The sequence below is a fragment of the Tyto alba genome, unplaced genomic scaffold, assembly GCF_018691265.1.
Source record: "Tyto alba isolate M040663 unplaced genomic scaffold, T.alba_DEE_v4.0 Super-Scaffold_7, whole genome shotgun sequence".
Lineage (NCBI taxonomy): Eukaryota > Metazoa > Chordata > Aves > Strigiformes > Tytonidae > Tyto > Tyto alba.
In genome coordinates this window covers 13453070-13474858 of record NW_024881328.1, presented here as the reverse complement: position 1 = coordinate 13474858, position 21789 = coordinate 13453070, and the positions used below count along the sequence as shown (strand labels likewise).

General features: G+C 40.8%; 1 protein-coding gene across 6 annotated transcripts in view; it reads right to left on the bottom strand.

Moving 5' to 3' along the window:
* Positions 1 to 595: 595 nt before the first annotated feature.
* Positions 596 to 21789, bottom strand: part of HSPBAP1 (HSPB1 associated protein 1) — a 38449-nt gene continuing 17255 nt past the window's right edge. For 3 of the 6 annotated variants that reach the window (XM_042784447.1, XM_042784451.1, XM_042784450.1), the window contains 6 exons: positions 19661 to 19845; positions 15645 to 15781; positions 12295 to 12466; positions 4547 to 4630; positions 1399 to 1509; positions 596 to 1189 (listed from right to left, as the gene is read on the bottom strand). In XM_042784447.1, coding sequence (XP_042640381.1) covers positions 641 to 1189; positions 1399 to 1509; positions 4547 to 4630; positions 12295 to 12466; positions 15645 to 15781; positions 19661 to 19845 — 1238 coding nt within the window. In that variant the 3' untranslated portion in view covers positions 596 to 640. The remainder of the gene's footprint in view (positions 1190 to 1398; positions 1510 to 4546; positions 4631 to 12294; positions 12467 to 15644; positions 15782 to 19660; positions 19846 to 21789) is intronic. The other 3 variants (XM_033003457.2, XM_042784448.1, XM_042784449.1) reach the window with 3 other exon arrangements.

Below are 21789 nucleotides of genomic sequence, written 5' to 3'. Positions count from 1 at the left end.
CTTCAAGTGTTTCTGAACCAGCTGAAGGCCACTTTCTTGCTAAGGGTTTTTGTCTCACTCCATCCTAGAGCTCTGTGACAAAACTGAAGTAATTTTGTGGAAGGGAGGAAGTAGATGCATTAGTGAGTGCATTGCTTCTTGGCTGAGGTTGCTTATTTGAACTTACTATTTCTAATGTGATCAACTGATCTCGTACTGACCATTTTACTTTAAATGTGGTCAAGGGCTACAGTCTACAGTAAGTCAGTCTGTCTTCTCCCCCCTTTTAGTCCGCCTCTGCTATGTAACCATGTCCCAGCACTCCCTCCTATCGTCAAGCCATACTTGCCTCACAGCTCAGAGCTGTAGAACACTCTCAGGATCCCTTCTACCCAGCACGGTGTGAGTATAACTGTGTATGCTCTGTTTTGTTCCTAACACTGAGGAGCTCTCTGACTAAACACACCTTCCTTTTCCCAGTCATCATTAACCACTTATTCTTCTTTCAGCTTAACTTCAATCTGCCACTTAACCATTAACTGTGTCTATCTGTACCTAAAAATTATTTGAAATGAAACATCCAATTATTACAGAGCTTAAACACCCAGAACAAGGCTGCCATTTGGTTTCTTTATTTCAGAAATGATAAAGCACTCCAGAGTTAAACTCTTGTTCTCTCCAACAGCAACTGAGCCACTAAATTGATGACATGCGGATTAACCAAACAGTCTAGCAAATCATTGGTAGAAAGGGCTATTTGTGAGGCATTTGGACTGCCGTCTGAGTCCATTTGATGTGGAGGCATTTCACAGTCATTACTCATTACCAGTTGCTTCCTGGTGCAGTGTAATTTTCCGAAATGTCCTCCTTCATTTTCATGGAGATCTCTACTGTCACTTGCAACTGCACCCATCGAGCTTGTTTCTTGAGACTGTGGTAAAACTTGAATCAGATGAGGCCCAAAAGGTATTTTCTGCCCTGTTTCTGCTTTAAATGTTGAAAAGCCAAATTCATGAGTTGGTAATCTGCAGCCCTCCGGTTCACAGCCAACTTCCCTTTTCTTCCTCTTGCATGAGGCGCTTGTCCTTTGCTCTGCACCAGTGCTGCTGGAACATGCCTGCTCTGACACACTTGCCTTTTGACATTTGAAGTATGCAGACACTGCTTTATTCAGGTACTGAAGATTGATTTTGTGGGATGTTGCCTCAACCTAAGAAAACACCCAGGATACACTTAGTTAAAAGGAGAGACGTTTCAATTCAGTGTTGCATGATTATCTTCCATGAACTACCTTAGCTACATGAAGGGAAGGAATTTAAAATTCTTTTTCTCAGGCAGTAGAAAGACTCAGGGGGAGCTAAGCAAAATGTCAGTAATTCTCTGTTATCACTACCATAATGGGAGCAAGAGAAGCCTTACCTCTGTGGGATTTAGCCAGAGATCTCCATCACTGGGATTTTCTGCTGATTTTATGGCACACACCAGCATTCGAGTTATTGCTTCTTCTACACGGGCTTCATGATCTGCATCCTGCCTCAAGGGAACAGAAAATGTTTGGAGATCGGTTAGCACTTGGGCCTCTGCAGAAAGCTGGAAGATCTTGGGAAGAACTAAATGGATGGCCTTACTTTGAAAGCCATGCTCAAGTACACAAAGCCAGTGAAAGGCTTCAGACTTTTGATGCTCCTACTCAGGTGTACAGACCCCACATGGGGAACAGCACAGGTTTTGGTGTCACTATCCATCTGAATAAGGATTTGCAAAAAATATATTCTAGTGTGTGTATATAATCTTTTCCCTTATTACTGTTCTGTTAATTGAATCTGGTGCTTGAAATGACAATGCAGTGTTAGCATTTAATTAATGTATGCATTTATATAGCGCTCTAGGACTAGGATGACCATGGAAGTACACAGCAAATTTTATGTATCTACATATAATGTCTAATTTAAGTACTTAAAACACACAGGATGTTACAGCAAGGCAGCAACTATCTGGGGGCTACAGAGGCACAAAAGTGAGTCTTAAGGACATTTAGGAAATATTTTATCATAGAACAGCAGCTGACATGCTGCAGTTTCAAACATCAGCAGAAGGAAAACATGTTTCCTCTGAAAGCTTTCCTGCAAAACTGAAAACTAAGTAACTGGCTCTTTGTTTCAGGCTTTCACTTCCTCGGGCAGCTGGATACTAGTTAGTTTAGGATAGCAGAACAAAACTTCATAGGATCTTTTTTAGCTTGCTTTCCCACTTAACTGAATTACTCGTATATGGAAGGGTATATGGAATGTGGCAATAAGACTCTCCAAACAAGATGGGTGGTTTAGTTATTTCAATGACAAGTGCCTGGGAGTGGATACATAAATTTGCTTTGACTGAGAAGCTTCGACATACAAGTTCTGGAGGAAAGATGTAGTCAACCCATAGCCCTGAACTACGTAATTGTGGCTTCAGGGGACATGTCAGGCAAACCATGTGTCTTGCTAGTTTGAGTACTGAAGGCAGTAATTCATCCTGGAACCCGGAGTAGAATCTGGGATAGAAGCAGCCGGAAGCACTCTTAGCATTTTGTGGCTTTGGAAGCTTGGCTTATTAATGGCCTCATATAATAAGTCCCCAAAACACGGAGTTTGCTATCTACATGTGGAAATTATTTAAGGTGTTGCACTCCTGGTATTCATCCTGGTCTGCTGAATGACAGGGTTATACTGATTACATGAAAGTATGTTAGGAAGCAAGGAATACTTTGAGTAGCTCACATGCAGCTGGAAACAAGTTAAACTTCTACTCTAAAGTCTTGCCAATATAATTAATGGTGTCACTAGGACTATAAATGTTGGCATGATTCACACCTGTCAAAATGAAAGCAGCTGGTAACAGCTGCAAGCAAGAACTGCTTGATTTGGTAATGGAAATGTTCTTACTATTGTCCTCTAGCATCCATGCCAGAATTTATTTTTATAGATGGATTGCCCAACACCTAACAGCGCAGCCATCATCAACTGTAGGGATAACTTCTGTAAGGAACTTTCACCCGGGTTGCAATAGCTACGTTTGTTTATGGCAGCTTTTGATATCTGGGGAGAGGGAGTGTGTGTGCCATTCATTAGCAAGATCCAGCAAACACTCCTCTGTTTATGATGCCACACAACTGCCTGCTCTTGCTGTCACCAAACAGGATCTTGGTGACTTCTGCAAGACCTTTATGACCAGAAAGGCCACAGAGTTGAGCTCTGCTTTTTTTTTTTTTTTTTCTTGCAGCACATAAGAACAGCTATAAATGTTACAGCTAACGCACCACCCAGCCACCTGGGAGTTACCAGCCTAGCAGAACTGATCCAATCTGGACCTGCTACTCCAGAGGGGGACAATTTGTGAGGCACAGCTTGGGGTGCAAGTGTGTGTGTGTTGACATCAGGGTCTTTCCAAGCACAAGGCACACAGCCAGTTTCTCTGAATTACCTCCAAGGCTGCTCAAATTTAAGGCAGGCTTAAATGGTTGCTTTACAATATTGTTGGTGCTTTCTCTGGCACTGGACACAGCCTGACTGCACTTAGGGCTATATATGAGCTTGGTATGGGCTGTGGGCCTGCTGTCCTTTCTAAATACATAGTCTCATCTGGAAAATTTCTCCATGAGGGAAACACCCAAATAAGCTCCTCTGCTCTGCAAATACTTGGTTTGGTGTTGGTATAAGAATTGTATCGTGTGGTCTTTGAACAGCAGCTGAACACATGTGTTCATCCCCCTGCAGTTTTCCATTCTAATAAAGGTGGTTTGGTTTTTTTTTTTTTTTTGTTTTGTTTTGTTTTGTTTGTTTCCTTTTTTTTCAAAAAGCAGTAAATATTTTAGTGGGGCAGTTTTCACAGGCCATTTATAAGGTTTGGGTTGGGTGGGGTTTTTTTTCGTTTGTTTTTCTCAGAAAACCTTCTGGAGCATTGAGATGATCTAGCTGAAGATGCCCCTGCTCGTTGCAGGGGTTTGGACTCGATGACCTTTAAAGGCCCCTTCCAACCCAAACTATTCTATGATTCTGTGATATCCCTGGAACTGTCCTATACATACTGGTTAACAGGAGCAAGCAAAATCAAAGCCTGGGGAAAAGAAAAATAATTAAATACTTGAGAAAATCCAACTGCAAGCAAATCAAAATTATCAGAGAAATTAAAATTCAAAAATCCTTTGCCACCCCCTTCCTATCACATTAATCTGATTTAAATTCTGATTTAGCTTTGCGTGTAAGCATATGCTTGAGGTAAAGTTGCTGTTTTGTCCTTTCCTATTCAGCACAAAACTAGTTAGCCCATAGGAAATTGGACACGAAAAGTTTGGCTTGTGTTTAATTGTTTGCCTGATTGAGGTAAGCTTGAATGTGATTTCTGCTGAACCAGGGCTTCAGATCTGGAACCTCGGAAAGTTCTTCAGGAAAAACAGTATCCATAAGGGCTCTTTGCTTCCCAGCCTCTGAATACAGCATGCCTAGTAGGGCTGAACCTGGCAGGCAAGGGACAAAAGTCCATGCAGACATAGAAGTGCTACATTACCATGACATAAAAAAGAAAATACCAGCTCAGTCCAAGAGTTTATGCTGACAGTGATGGGATCAATAGATTCCACATAGTGCCACCAGTGCCTTGGAACAAGCAGGACCTGGAATTGGAGACAGCACGTTAGGGTACTAGCAGAAGCCTGAAGAAAGAGAAGATGTTTTAATTAAGGTAATGTGGGATGCAGAAGCAGAATGAGGCAAGGAATAGGGGTGGGAGTGGGAGGTGATTTTTATATATTTCTTTTACAGAGCCTTTTTTCAAGACTTAAATGCTCATTCTCTCCTCCTACTGTATCAGTACTCTCATGTAAGAAGTGCACATGATCTAGAACCACCTCTCATCCACATTTCTCCTCATGTGAAGCAGGACTGTAACCTTGTAGCTGCTCTAGATAAGCCAGGTCCAGCTGTACAAAGGGAGGGCAGCTGGTATAGCAGTAGAGCAGGGGTTTAGAGAAAGTCTCAGCAAAGAAAGCATTGTTTTGTAGACTCTGCAACTGAGCAGACTTCCAAGTTCTTTCAGAAAGACTGCCAGCTGGCTTCCCCAAAAAACAGGTATCCTAATGCTCATCTATGTGATTAACAATATGTAGCTTTAATTCTCATAAATAATCACCAGTATTAAACGTGTCACTTTTAGTAGATAGGCTTTTAAAAGAAGGTGTCCCAGAAATCATGACAATCTAGCTTAGATCAGAGCTTTACAACTCCATCAGGACGATAGCTGTGACACAAAATTGATTCTAACCCATGGCTTTTATGATACAAAGACATTAATGTTGTTTTGATGATATAGAACAAGCTTTACAGACTACTGAACACTAGATTAACATGGAGCTATCAAGAAAAGCATAAAAGATGGTTTTTGACAAGGAATACAAATGGTCAGAGACAGATAAACACATACACTTCAGAATGGGGAAAGTGAAGCAATGATCTGTATCTGAACTGCAGACAGTTCTTTTTCTTGGTAGACACAAATTACTTAAAGGAATGTTCTGCTACCTAGATATGCTGTGCTTCATTATAGCAAAACATGGCTAATGAGGAAATGTCTGTGTATGAAACAATGACTGTGGCCCTAGTCCTGCAAACATGCTTACAGGACAATCAGAGTAGAGTAATTTTTGGGCCAGAGGACAAAGTGTTCTCCACAGGTTTCAATTTAAGTCAAACAAAAAAAGCATTGGCTCTCTAAAGGTCAAAAACATTTGGAAACTGTACTTTAATCCACTACGGCATACAAAACAGAGAAGGAAGTCAGTCTGTGGAGGGCCATTATTTAAAAAATATCACCAATTAGTTATTCCTGACATCTAAAACTGTATGAAACCCAACGCAGACTGAAGCCAAAACACATTTTCTATACTGAACAAGTTTCAGAGTGGTGCTTGTATCACAGAAATCTACACTTTAAATGAAAACTGCAGTTGCATTAGCTGCAATGGGTTTATCTGTTGGCAAGTGTTTGCCCACATTTTGGTATGATTCTGCAGTCAACGAAAAACTGAACACTCATCTGCTCTACAGGGGATCTTACACTGAACTCTGTTAAAGAATCTGGGTGTCCTCCAAATGACAGGGTATAATGGTGATGCCTGGAAAACTCTGTTATACAGCAGAAGAAAGCACAGCTTCTGAAGTAAGTAGCTGTTTCCAACAACGGGTCCTTACTGTGAGACTTGAGTAGGAAGAATGAACTTGCAACATGCTGGAGAAGTGGATGAAGACACTAGGGAATTGGGGTATGGTGCAGAGGCACTGTGTAGCAAGGGAACAAAGGCAAGAGGCAAATTAAGGGAAGTGTATAAAATATTTCAGTAAGAGGGGCTGCCTGGAAAAACGAGATGTAAATTAGGAATGGAACGTGCTGGCTCAACACAGCTCACATGCAAAGCAGAGGCAGAATTACTTTAGAAAGTAGCATAACTAAGAGGAAAATACAGTCTCCCTAACTAGTCCAGTCTTTTCAAACCAAAGAGGAGGACCTTGGGCTTTGGAGAGACTAATCGGAGTTTATGTGCAAGCAGGTTAAGGGTAGTAACTGCAAAGTTGTGTATTTCTGCAGCTGGCACTGTTTGCTGATGCAATTTATAGAGGATCCACAGAGCTGTGACTCAGAGAGGCAAAACCGGTACCATAAAGACACTTTCTCTCCCTCTTTTATTTTTGGGCAAGCTTATGCTTGTTAAAATAAGGATTTATAGCAGCAAGAAAATTAAAATTATCAAAAAGCAAAAGGACTAAAATTTTAAGGAAGATAAAGAAATGGAAAAAGTAATTAAAAACAAAAAAAATAAAGTGGCAAGGAGCAGCAGGACAAACAAAAGACAAAAAAAAATCCAGCAGAGGAGAAGGATTATTCTACCTTTACAAACTAGTATTATTCTAGGTTTGCAAACTAGAAGTGAAAAAAAACCCACAACAAAACTAAAACAAACAAAACCCTACCACTACCGCCCCCAACTATGAATTGCACAATAAAATAAAGCAGACTTCCATATGTTTATGAATATGGGACACAGATTTAGCTACATTTGATACTACATTTCAATAGGAAATGTGAAAGTAAGCCACAGTGAAATAACACACGCAAAAATGTAGCAAACATTTTGCAGGGAAAATCTAAAGTGCAAAAGCAATACAGAACTATTCCAAGCTAAAAGACCCTCTTGTGTTAGTCTGCTTTCTACAGAATATATCTAGCTTTGTTGAAATGGGAAGATACTGGTATAAACAGCGGTCAATCAGGTAATTGTAATATTTAGGCTACTGATAGGTAAATATAGCAGATGAAGTCAAGGTAGGACAGAAATCCCAGAAAAGATAAAATGAAATTCTGGTCTGTAATGGGAAGAAAGTAAACCAAGAGAACACTTGGGAGAGCAAGTGGAGCAATGCTGAAGACTTGTACAGCACAGAGAACAGAACAGGTTTAAATTCTCAATGGACGTGATTAACTCAATACAGTGCAAAGGTAGGGCAAAGGTGGAATTGCTTCAAAATGAGAGCATACCCTGAATTGAAATATTATACTAAGAAATTCCTGCTCAGTAGAAAAAGATATTTGGGTAAATGCACAAGAAAAGGAAGCACCAAGGAATGCCAGTGTGATGGGAAGAAAAAGATGGGGGGGCTGCGAGGGAGCCCAAGCCAATCCCCGAGGTGTTCGTAACCCTGGCAATGAAAAATAAAATAAATAAATGCATAGTCAACTCTGTGGGAGCACCACGTGAGGACTCTGAGAGTGCTGCCACCCCAGCCTATGCCCCATCCCAGGTGGTGCTGGCTGTCCTGGTGCCAGGAAGGTGCTTCTTACCCTGCCTCCCGCCTCCCTCCTGAGCTGGAGCCTTCCCACCCACTGAAACAGAGCGCCGAGGGCCACTGGTGTCACAGACGCAGGCACAGCCCCGGGGACAGGCAGGGTGACCTGGAAGGAATGGGGCTGTTACCACGCTGTGGCCACAGGGACCCAGGCGAGGGACCGAGGGCAGCTCAGGGAAGAGGTGGAAAAGTAGAGTTAGGAACTGGCAGCTTTCACCTTTGGTTTGCTTGACTTTTTAGGCACTTGTGGAGTTCTCCATGTGTGCTGCAGGCTGAGTGGTGTTTTCATCACCAATTCTAAAGTAAATTCAGTTCCAGGACTTTTCTGCCTCTTCTGTGATGGAGATGATAGTTCTGGTGTCTAGAGGCTGAGCTGGGCTGTCTGCCTTCTCTATGGGGTGACTTGGGCCAGCTCTCTAGTCTCCTACATGAAAATTCTTTCTTCCTTCCCCAAAACAGAATTATCAACCATCTGCTATGCATAATGCTGCAGACAACTCTAAATTCTCCTTTACTAAAATCACTTAAACTCTTCTCCAACAAAAGGAGTTCTTCACTGCAACTCCTTTTAAAAAGTATTTTGTCTACTTTAAGCTGGAACATTTCATTGCCTTTTAAAAAGTTTGAATCACTGCATTTCCTGACTTACTAAACCACTTTTTTTTTTTTTATATATCTGTTATATTTTTCTTGGTTAGTCAAACTGCCTGTTCTGCTGTTCTCCACTTTAAGCCCAGTCTGAAGTTCTCACCCTTTTTCTTTAAAGGTGGCACACAGGGAAATCCCTCCCTGACTTCCTGAAGATTCCTGCTTTCTCAGGGCTGGGTTAGATGTCAGAGGTTTGCCTGCACTGCTGAGAGCTCTGGTTGCTGAGCAGGATCCAACGGTGCGTTAGATACTGCAGCAGGAGCACAGAAAGAGAAAACCTTGCAGCTACACACAGAAAGTTAGCAATAACTGTAGTTGTGGACACACACTGAGTTTGAGATGTGTTTCTTTAGACTTCCAGAAAGCAGGGGAGGAGAGCTTCTGAGCAGCAGACCATGATGAGAAATAGCAAGCAGTAACTTTGATTTTTTTTTTTTTTTTTATAATATTTTCCCATACTGTGACAATGTTTTTCAAGGCTGGAAGGGAGCATGCTTCTCAGACTTGATGTGCCTCTAAGATGAGCTCAGTTAGGCCTTTTCTTGCACCTCTGGTGTCTAGAGCTGAACTGCAACTCCTCTGGCTCCAGGCTGCCCCAGGACATGAGGCCAGGCAGCAGGGCAGCCGAGGGCTGCCTGTAACACAGGGTCCTGGTGCCCACTACCCCTCCTGTCTGGGGTAGCACGAGAGGGAACGGCAATTGCTCATGGGAGCCCAGGGTGCAAGGTGCTTGCTCCCCATTTAGGAGGGCAGATGTGTGGAGCCTCCTGTGTCTACCTTCAGATAAGCTGGGATGCGCTTTCTCATCTTTTTACCATTGTCTAGTTATATGTATATGGATTAAGAACAATTACACTAGGAAGCAAGAAACTGGTGAGAAGTGACGCAGAGAAAAGAATGATGAGTGATTTTGTATTTGTATAGCATCTCACTTTTTGTAGCCTCTTCAGGTGGGATTCATCTCTCCTATTTCTAATTATCAAAAAATTTAAGCATCTATGTGTGTAGGCTTCTTTTATAGCCTGTGCTGAAGGACAAGATGGGATGAATGTTCCCGTGGGACTGTAATTGTCTAAGACAAGGATGAATTGCCTTGTGGAGGTGCCAGCTTCTCCCCGCTGACAGCAGACAGGACATCTGTCCTGGACAGAGTTTAAATTGAGGGTAGCAGATCTTACCCTCACTCTCTTAACAACTGTGCCAGAGTGTGGGGTGGAATATACTTGAACAGACGTGTTTTGCCCCATTTGTGATCTTTTAAGCCGTATATATATATTTGTGAAAATAGTCAAGATGTTATAAAAAATACTGCAAAATTTATGAACAAATAAAACAAAATACTAATATTCTGGGTGAAAACTCTGTAGTTCAGTGAGCACAAATTCACCAGTGGTCAACCTCCTGCTCCATATTTACCACTCAGCCTTGAAACCATTGCATAGGTGACCAGGTCCAAATACTTAAAAGGAGCCCCTACATTTGTGAGATACATCTTCAGCTTGTAACTTAATAGTCATGTACAGTTGCAAGCCCTAAAACAGCTGCTTAATTAACTAAGTTGGATATCTAAACGTTATCATAATTTGTATCAAGAAGAGATCCCTAACTTGTATTAAGACCTCTGTAGAAATTCAGCCCACAGTCACTGGTCAAGTACAGGATGAAACCTTATAAAACCTGAAGTCTCAGCCAACTACCTAAATTCATAACAGAGATTCACCTCTGAACAATACAGTGCAAGGGCAGGAAGGATGCAGTCGAAGTAGGCATTGTGCATTGGTACAATGTTACAGGAAGGAATTCTGCTTCAGAGCCTTAAATGGGAGTAGAAAAATGGCTTGTAGCAAACAACGACCAGAAGGTGGCATTTTACACATGAAGTTTTTGATATTCAAAGCTGCACTCACCCTACGTGCAGTTGCTCTCCTGAATACCTAAGAACACCTTTGTCTTTATTTTTCAACCCTTTATTGTTACTATATCTAATCTAAAATGTTATGTGTACCCTCTGGGAAGGAGTGGCGATACCATGTATTATCACAAAATAAAGCTGGCTGCAAATTCTGCAGTAGCTATATTAATTCTACATGAAAACCACTCCAAAGCATGTATTAAGATTGTTATTATTTAGGGATTCGCTCTCTTGTTAACAAAGCAGTTCTTCTAAAACATTCCTTTCCTCTCCCTCATATGGCAGCAGTCTCCAGCCACCTGCCCCATAAGCTACTGGATGCGATGCTGGAAAGCACCACCCAAAAGGCACTGATAAAATGGATTAAGGCAATACCTTACTGCTCCATCACTGCCTCTACATTACTTTAACCCCAGAAATCCAAACAGTATCTCCTTCATGGCAATGCAGACAGCTTGTATTATTGAGCTGGCAAGATTTAATTTGCAATTGCTTTAAGCTTAATTAAAATTAAGATTATATTAAAGGTTCACTACTGTACTTAATCATTCCAAAGGAGATTGTAAATTGAAATAGTGTTGGGAATCATGGAAAATGCAGTGCTGAACATATGTGGCATTTTTATCAATAGCAAAAATTCTATCTTTGTGCTTTACATTACTGAACACTGCAACCTTAGAAAGTGCAGAATGAGAAACTAATAATTTGCTTTAGGAGTAGGACTAAGAGCTAATATAGTACAAACAGTGCAGGTTGATCACAGATTCCTCATTTGCAACTGTACCAGCAGAAGAGCATCCTATTCTTAGTTGACAGACATCATCCTCTTGTTGGAAACTACCATCCCGGTCCAGTTTGCCATCTCACCAGTTCACAGGAGCGGTCCTCACTCTGCCTCCTCAATATTAGCTGGATTGGCAAAAATCTGTTCTTTAAATTTTTGAAGGCAGCTGGGTTAGCCAGCTAGGGGCAAGGGAGCACTTGCACAAGCCGCTGACCTGGCGGGTCAAAAGAGGTGACAACATCTGGTAGGAGAAAGGTGAAAAGGCGCTACAGGCAACAACTCCACCGCCTTAAGCAGTCGGAGAATTGAACGTTACAAAATTTCTTTGGAAAGGCCTGACAGTTTGAGATGCGCAGAAGGGCATTACAAGCACATGCACTGCTGAACAAATGAAAAAGGGTAATTCAGACTCTAAATACAGACCACGTCGATTAAATAAAGATGGACACTACTTACAGCAGGAGACTAGGAATTAAGAGTCCTGAGCCCTTCTCTCACACTGCTGCTGGCTGCCTGTGTGACTGTAAGCCAGGCACTTATAACTGAACTTTCTCAGTAAAATAGGGTTAATAATATCCTCACATCCTTGTAAAGCACATGAAACCTCTGGATGGTGTGTGCTCTAAATGCAAGTATCATCATTACAATAATCGGCTATTAAAGCAACAAGTTGGGCCAATGTTCCCTGGTGAAGCTTATTCACTATCAAAATATGAGTTCCTTTGCTGGCTTTACACGCTCATTAATCAAATACATTTTATGGAACACACTGGTTTCAGAGCAGACAGGCTGGAGTACTGTTCAAGGAAGTTTTAAAGCAGACAAATTGGAGGTGATTGCAAGAACTGTGATAGAATTGGGCAGCCGATTGAAGTAACTCTCCAAATGTTTGCGTTTTTTGTACAAAAAGGGCTAGTAAAAGTAACGGTGAGCAAAGAAAGTTCCCATGCTGGGAGAAATGTATCAAGCCTGAGTGCAGAGTGTAGGGAGAGGGAAGTTCCACAGTCACTTTGTTAAGATTTCCTAGCGCTTAATTATCCAGTTAAATAATTTACTAGAATCTTTAAAGTAATGCAAAGCTCATATGTGAACGGTACCTGTCCTGGACTGAGTGTAACGACATGGGCTGTTGTGTTCCTAAACTTGGGAAAGCGTTTCAGATCAGGGTTGGCAACGTTGACTTTGCTGAATACACTGGATTCTTCATAAGGGATCCTGGTGGGATAAAGGAAACTGGTATCACCAGGCGGGAAGAGGTGCCATCTCTTCCTGAAAATAGAGAGAAGATAAAAATTTATTCAGTGCATGTCAGTTACAGCAGAGAACTAAAGGCAGTAGCAAGGTTTTCAATAAAACATAAATCTGCCTCACTGTGTGAATCTCCTACGCAGTGAGAACACAGGCAGTGCTTACAGGCTGTCTCCTAAAAGTGTTTTTAAAATATTCCACTTTTTAATTTTTTAACTGAAAAGATTTACAGCTTCTCACCAATTATTTTTAAAAGACAGATAAAATAAAATTAAAAAAAAAGTTCTCCCATCTAGTTCCTCCTTCTTCCCTTTTACAGAGCAACACACAGCATTTACAGATGCTCAGGGCATTAAAAATTGCTCTATAAACCAGGGGAAATGGTTTTGTTGGAGCCAATGTACTTTTGTTCACTGAATAAATAGCTGCCACACCCATGTTTGTTTTAAAAGAAGGGCATTGTGTGTTTAGGATGGCAATAGTAAAGGGGTATGAACATGATCTTCTGTTTCCTATCATCACCCGCAGTACTTATTTGGTCATTAGTCACACCACCTTCATTCTTAATAAAACTCACCTTGAGGCTCCTATTCCAAAGCTGGCATAAATAAAAACCAGAGACATCCATAGACATAAGCATCCTGAAACACTTGTATTTTTTTGTGTTATCAGTATCACATGACAAAAATGTGGTTTATGTGGGCCACTGGGTTTAAGAACTTACTGGCATGACTAACTGCCCAGATGGAGCAGGACAGGGTCATTCTGCTCATGTGGGCACTCATGTTCCAGGCTGTTCTCTATGAGCCCAAAGAAGGGGGTCAATGCACCGCAGTGCAGGGCCAAGCAGAGCTGAGACACGGACCTCATCTGCAGGAGCTAATGTCTCTATTTCATTTACATAGACCAGATCAAAGAGAGAAAAAAGATTATGTCAGAACTGGTGGTGCCAGTTTTATGGGTACTATAAATGAAATATCTTAGCAGGTACACATGCTATTTAGAAATAGGAGTTTTATATCGCAGTACTTTAGGTGATGGAAATAACCAGAAAGGAATACACAAAGAGAGAATTTATGACATTTAAGAGGCACCAGACAATCAGTACAACAGTGACCCATGCACTAAGCAATGGAGAAGTAAAGGCTTTACATCACAATTGGACAATTTGTGCAGTTCTCTTTGTTTCAGACTCTAGTGACATCTTTTCGTTTTGTCCCTTTCCTTGGTATTCACTTCTTGCTTTTTGCCTGCTGCTTCTGGTTGTCAGTTCTAAGTCACAGACCTGAAAGTGGAAGAAAAGCAACCAAATGGCGCAAAAACAGCAGAGAGAGGAATAGCAGGATAGCCAGAACTGCACAGATCGGCACAGATGGAAGTGCCATGGGTGGCTGACATTTCTTGGTAATTACCAGAGCTGCTGCTGGGTGCAAGCACAAAAAATAGTTCCCCTGAAAGCCAAGCCCTACTGCAACTTTATTTTGCCTTCCTAGCTAGTCCCTCTGAAGGGGCAGAGAATAACTAGGTTAGGAGGCTCATGGGTTAATCCTGCAGGCTCATGACAAAGCAGTATCACAAAGTAAAAAATTTAGAAGCCTGAGGGATGCAAGGAGGAAATTCAAGACAGCAACAAAGGGCTAAGGAGTCGTCTCTGGCTTTCCTGCAAAGGCAAATCTATTTAAGTTTAGCATAAGCTTATATTCTGTTACAAAGCCTGTCTTGTTTGTGAGTCTCAAAAGGGAATCTTTCTGCTCTGAAGAAGCACAGAATTCACAAGCTTCTGGAAGTTTGCAATCTATTTATAGGCTTTGCTCTGAAGAAGAAAACAACTTTGTCTTTTCCGGCCATACAAAGACTTTAGGCTGCTTCTTTCTCTGAGAGGAACAAGGATTTTGTTCTACCAGAGGGGGAGGATGTGTCTTGGGAAGGCAGGTAAAATTGTTACATGATGCTGGAATTCTGGCTCAAGTTCAACACCTGAAGGTAGAGATCAAAGAGGCAGGGCAGGTATCAGGTCTGCTAGATTACTGTACTTATTTAGTACACCCAGTATTTAGATGGATCCTTAGAAGATATTTAGGCATGTTAGTCTCATGGTTTTCAATTAGATGTCTGGCTCCTAAATACACTCAAGTGTCTGGACTTCAGTGCCTAATGCTTACTGATGTGATCTGAAGCCTACAGGGCTGGCTGCAGCAAAGCGTGGTGCTGAGGGAGGTTTCCAGAGTGTCTCTGCTGCACGTTCACCCAAGGACCTCAAGGCTGTTTATAAACATGAATGAAAACCCCACTGAGAACTAAACAGAGTTACCTTTCTTACAGATAAGATGATGACAAATTTATTTGCCTCAGGCCTTGAAGCCAGGCAACCTGTGGCACTGCCCAGCATAGAAGCCAGCATGCCTGACTTCCAATCCTGCACCTTAATCACAGGACCACCATGACTGTACTGTTCTATAAAATGTCAGAGTAATTAATCACATTAAAATCCCACTGGCAAAATACTCCTTCTACTCTATACTATCAAACCTAAAAAAAAATCATGCAACTTATTTTGTTACTCTAGTGTTACTCCAGCAATAACAGATAACAAAAAACCCTGAAGTCAATATGAAGAAAAGAAGGAAAAAAAAAAAAAAAAAAAAAGACAGCATGCAAGCAGGCAGAAAGATACAGCAACAAAGCCACATGTTCCAAAATTAGTTTGGAGCCTCAAATGTCCCTTTCAACTTTGCTCACAGCTGGCTGCTCCCATCCTGATGTTCCCCTTTTAGATTAATTCTAGCAGGCTATTAGAAGCTCTTGTGCAGAGAATATTGTAGAAGTCTGAAGTAGTTTGTCTCTATTTTATTTCTGTGCTTTTTATTTTTAACTCTTTATTTCCTAATTCCAAATTCCTGAATTCATAACTACTAGGAAAACTAAAATGCTTATTATTGGATCACATAACACACAGATCAGGAAAGATCTTCCTCAAACAGAAGAAAATAAAATTGTGTTACCTCCATGTCTCAGCCAAACTCCAACCCCACTGAAGTTCTGCTGTTTCCTATAGAACAGTTCTGATGCTCTTCAGTCAGTGAGAGCTCAGAAAACTGAAATAATCAGGACCTAGAATTAATACTCAAAAGTCCAAAACTAACTTTATAGCACAGTATAACTTTTTTCTGTATTTGTTGTATATATATGCACTTGTTACCTTCCTTGTACTTGCAACACTAAGTTGCAGCCATAGGAGTCCAAATGGCAGGGAGTGTTTGCTCCTTCAGATCCAATCCATAGCGTGCTCTCTTTTCCACTTCTTCCAGGAAAACCAAAGTCAGACCACCTTATATCCTACAGCAATGAAAAGGTTATTTATGTAAGCTGTTGAACTGATTCACATCCTACTCTCAGTTCCCTGAGTCTCTTGTCTTCTCCCTCCACTGCTCAGTCGCTCTTTACCCACTGCACCTGTTGGTCCTTGGTAGGATTCCTACATGTATGGCCTACGCCCCTTCCTCCAACATTCTTCTCTCTAGTAGCATTTCTTCTGCTTTCTTCTCTTCCTGTCTGACTACACAGCCTCCCAGATCTCTGTCTCCAGTTCTCATCCCAGTCTTTCACATCACTCAAGTTACCCGTTTGCTCTACAGAAGGACTGCCCAACTGCTCGGGCCACATGTGTCTTCCTTTCCTGCTTCTCAAACACTCTTTTTTTACTTTTTCCACTCTCAACCATCCAGCAAACTCAGGATTGCTTTTAGAAAAATTCTGATATATGGCATTTAAAAAAAGGAAGGGAGTGAACTTAAAACAACTTGATTACATGGTGAGAAAAGGGCAGAACAGGTATGCATGGGTTATGAACAAGATCCTGGAGCTTTCCAGCCCATTGATCCTCCCACAAGCAATCCCTTGGGGATGACAGCTGGAACAAGGGACAGTGAGGTATGTTTCAGATAGTTAAGGGTTTTGCAGAATGGCTCTGTACAGCTTGCATAAAACCTTTCCCATGTTTCTGTAGCTCACCCTGCCACCTGCAGGGCCTGATCGTTTGTTTATTGGAAAGCACTTGAAGCACACTGGCCAGAGATACTGGTGCCTTTTGGCCGGAGCCCCAGACTGAGCCTTAGGAAACAGATTCAATTCCTGGCTTCCTTATGGTCTCAGGCAAATCACTTAATCTCTGAGCTTTATTTTTCCCATCTTGAAAAGGAAGATAATGGTATTTGTTCCATTTCAGTAAAGCACTTTGGGGTCATTCACATCACCTGACTTCAGGAACCTAGTTTAAGTTTGGCTCCTGTTCTTGTCAAAGCACTCTCAATCATGCCTTGGAAAAGCCTCTACCTTTCTGCTGTCTATAAAGAGAAAATAGGAGTCTAGCCTCCTAATTTAAGTATGTAAGCTAGCTGCTTGCAGACAGGTGGATGTCTATCCTTTCTTAAGATCTATGGATGAGGAAAACTACAACTAGACATTATTATAAGGATGACTTCACTATGACTCTGTATCAGGAAACCCTCAAAATGAGCGATAGCCTTCCCAAAAATTAGGTTTTGCTAAAGATTTTGAATTTCAGAGTTATTGATTTTAAAGATATCATTTGAAAAAAAATGCAGAAGTGTAATATAAACATTTGTCAAAGGCAGCAAAAAAATCAAAAAGAAAAAGTTGCTCCTATAGATTTCAGCAGCCATAAAATTTGAAATCCAATACAACTATTTCAGTGATAAAGTTAAGTGTAACACCATCTCTACACTTTAATCTCACACCTAAATAGTTTTTGTATTTTGTTACAATTTAAGTGGAAAGAAAGCACACATAATCAATATTAGATTTAAAAGAACTTTTTGAAAATGCTGCAGCTGTAGTAAATAGTTGAAGCGATTATGGGTAAAATAGTTTTTAACCAATGAACTGAAAAGGAACTGGTAGGATTAGTGAAATCTTGTCACAGTGTGTTCCTTTTCTACAATAAAAAGCCACAGTAAGAAGAAATGCACTAAAAGGTGTTCCAACCATAACAGATGGCACATTACTTGTGAATTATATTTATTTCATTTGCTGCTCATAATGAAGTTAATCTGTACCCGTATGCCACTTTAAAAGGTCTCATTTCTATTTAAACTTCACGCATGTATCTTGCTCCTGATTTATATCTCAAATTCTGTAATGAAATATCAACTGAACAAAAAATGTAAGATGCTAGATAGTGCTCATAGATTAGAATAATGGAATCATTACCTTAGCCCACACAACTGTAAATGATAAACAGTGCAATCTAAATTTCAAACAACTTCTAAATGGCCCTATTAATCACTATAAATAACAGTGCAGTTGGCCTTCTTTTCCCCTTCAAATCACCTTACGTAAATCTAAATAAAATCTAAAAAGGAAAAAAGGGGTTATCGTCAAATTCACACAAGAATGGAAGAGAATTTCTACAAAGAACTCTTTTGGCTGGTATAAATTGTGTAGCAGTGTTTCAAAAGCCATATGAGTCTGGAACTGACGGATGCATTTCACTCCCATGCCTGTGAAACTGGCAGATGACATACACCATATTTGCTTGCATAACACTATCGATTTTTTCCTTCCCAGATTCTGCTTTAAAAAAAATCCATGGCATAACCATTACATGTGTCTACTCTAAAATTGCAGTACAATCTGTTGCTTGTTACAGGTCAGGTGATGAGGTTGTGACGAGACACCTGCACAGAAATGCAATTCCTGAAGCCTCAATTTTGTTCTTGAGTGGGGGCAAGGGGAAGAAGGTGGTAGGAAAATAGTTGTTTCCTTCAAGTGTGTTTTTATTGACCGAATAAAGCAGCAGGCTATTCAGGTCTTCCTGAGCTGCTATGATCTCGTGCCATAAAACACAGGAAAATGCTGTCTGTTGAGGCATAAAGAGAGAAGACCAAGGCAGGACCACAGATAGAGGAAGGCACTCAAAGATCTGGGGAAGCCTGAAACATCCCTGGAGCTCCCAACTCAGTTCAAACAACATGACCCTGTATCAGAGTCGTGCAGCCCAAGCTTATGTGATCCTGGTTGTGTTTCAGTGTGCTTAGGAAGAGAGGGGAGAAAGAAAGGTAAGATGGTCTCTGTGCCCAACCAAAGATTACCTTTGACCCACAGAACAGGGGGAAGGGAGACAGTCTGAAAAAAACCTGAGCACTGAAAAATACTACTTTTACTGGTATACAAGACTAAAATACATATAAGGAACACAGGAAATGGTTTCTGAGGAAATAATTAATTTGAGGGGGCTGATCAGTTTGTAGTGTATGTCATCCCAGTGATACAGTGTTTGCAGGGAATTATGATTCCTTCTTCGCATCTGAAAGTATAGCAATGAATAAGAGTTAATTTACTATTCTTTCTTTATATCTTTTGAAAATATATGTTTTGTATAGCTATCTTTAATTTTTCCCTCTTACAATTTGCAAGAAGTAGCAGGAATGTAGATGAACCAATACAATGAAATAAAAAGGAAATACCCCAGGTAGGTGTCCTAATACCTGCATTTGGAAATTACCATGTACTTCCATGGACAGGTTACTTCATGTATTTTACTGCGTCCACAGACAATTAAGGTATAATAATTCTGCATACTCAGAATCTCTCCTCCTCGCAGTTAATCTATTAAGGGAACTGTGCTACTTGAGAAAATGAGCCACAGGACAAAACACGGAGCGAAACCATGATACAGCCTTGTTGCTACAAGTGAATCCATGCCATCAAATCTTCCCTCTTGAGTGGAGCCTTTAATTTGGGTACAAGGTGGATCAGGGTGTCAAATTTGCAATATGCCAGGCCTGCTGGCTGCCTGTCATTGCCATACTCTCTTTCCATTCCCCTTCCATACCTCCAGCAGACGTGCAGGGAAGGTGTGCAGCTGCAGAGGTCACACATGTGACTCAGTGCTCCCCAAGCCTGTCCAGTCACAAAATGATGCTGGGCTAAATGGCAAGGGGAATGCTGCCAATCTGGTAGTTGTTTTTGTCACTTGTGGTACTGTTTTTAAGCATATAAAGGAGACACAGAATTTTAGATGGCTGCCACTTGGTACTAGTTCTCTGTTAACCTGAGAGCCAATAGCTTTTATTTTTAAATTGTAAAATACATTTAAAAAAAAGAAGCAGAGAGGTGATACCAGTAGAGGTTTCAGAAGCTACACTATGTAATTTGCAATGATTAAACTAGGAAGAGATAATATTAATGTTTCACCTGGAAAACTTCTGGTTTGTCTTCAAATATCCTGGCAATGTATTTGTAGTCAGCGTAAGCCCAGTATTTGGAATACTCGTAACAACTGAATGGTCCAGAGACACAAGATGGCTGCCCACAACTCCAAGCCAAAAACTCTTCAAGTGTAGCCTTCACGTAGCTACACCTGGTTTCAAACTGGGGAACTAGAACAACAAAAGAAAAGCCAAATATTACGTGAGCATTGAGCACAGAACCAGTAAAAATAATACATGATATGAAGTGGGACTAGGTGGCTTGACTCTGGTCAATAAAATGGTTCTTATCACCTAACTTTTAATTAAAGCCTGAGACTATTGCTTTTTCATTAAGGTTTGAGTGAATGGCTGTTACCTTGAACTTGCTGTGAGGTAAAAGCACACCAACAGTTCCTGTTCTTCATGCGCAAGGTACCCTTCAGCACAGTAACTCAATAATACACCCAAACTCCATAAACAGCTGAGGGCCTGTTCTTTACTTCATCTCTCCTCTTAAGTGTGAGCTGCAAATGTGCACACAAGTATTTGTGTACCCTTTGTCTTTGTGTATTTATGTAGATGGACACGTTCATCTTTCCCCTTTCCTAAAGCAATAACCAAATCAGCACAGTAATGCGTAGGAAGCAAGTTATGGAACCACGTGTGCAAATGATCCATCTAAAACACTGTATGTCCTTTTTTTTTCATTTGGGACTGACAAAAGCATATTGCGGTGCTCCTTGGCAGACATAAAAAGTATTTACCAGCAGTGTTTTGCTCCCATCATACTTTGGTCAGGCTGACTGATACAGCCTTTCAGCTCAAGGTCAGGTCAGTTGGAAAGCCTACAAGATAACCCACATCACAGCATACTTTAATTGTGGTTAATCAAAGAACTTCATTTTCCCACAGCCTCTAATTGTGCCAGCTTCAAAGAGACTTACCCAATGTTAAAAAAAAAAATTATTACTGTAACTACTACTGGAAAAAAATTACTGCAGCCTGCATGAATGACAGTGACAGAGCTGCAATTTAACATTGTGTAACTTCACAGAGCTGCTCAGAAATGGGATCTTTTCACTGTTGTGCAGCAGCACCTCTTCGTTCTTTACCGCTCTCATTTTGTTATCACAGCAATTCCCATAGAGTCTCATGCATTTGTTCTTACTTACTTTGGGCGGGAGAACAGCTTTTACAAACCTTTATCACGATCATTTTGCCATTTTCCATCGTAATAGCCTAGGTAGTGGTTTTCCTTCCCCTCACTATCAAACTCATTAACTAAAAATATCAGATAAGCCCCATTATTCAGCAATCCATAACCTGGGTCTGTGCAGTAGAAGGGCTCCCTACCAAAGAACTGCATACAAGACATATAAATCACCTGCAATAACCAAAAACCCCTTTATCTGATTTCCTGTCTGTGCTGCAGTCCAATGCCCTCTCCCAATACCCAGTCATTAATGCAATGCACATCATTTTACAAAAAGATGGTCTGATGGAAAAATTAGACAAAAGATACAAGCACTACTGAAGGTGGCTCCAGTATCTGTATTATTTTGATGAGAACAAAGTCTGCTTAGGACACTGCCCATTTTCCAAGATAACTCAGGAGCAAGTGTTTTAAAGGCAAGAAATAAGCTCTTTCTACCTCACAGTGTATTTCACTCTGAGCTTCATGTAAAAAAATCCAACTGTGAAAGGCAAGATTATCTTCTAGGATACAATCTCCTCAGCACAGGGTTCTTAGTTTAATTTATAACTTGTTCAGTACCAAGGTATGGGTGCTTATGGAAAAATAAATAGTAATAAAAAATGTATTTGGGCAATCTAGACAGACTGCTTAAATGGATTTCTAGACTGCAAGTAGGGTGAAAATGTTAGCGGTGGGCAGCTGAAAGCAAGAACACTATTAACCAGTTTGCTAATACTTAATGACTAAAAGCTGAAGGTGTTTTGTAATTGATAAATTGTAGATTAAGTCACATAAGTCTAAAGTAAACTACCAGTGCTGCCTGATGACATGGTATCTAGAAGGCATGACAGTCTTCCTCTTTCCACCTAATGCCAGAGGGAGGGAGAGAGGGAAGAAGTGATTTTTGGAGAAAGCAACTCCCCTCCTTAGTTAAGGTC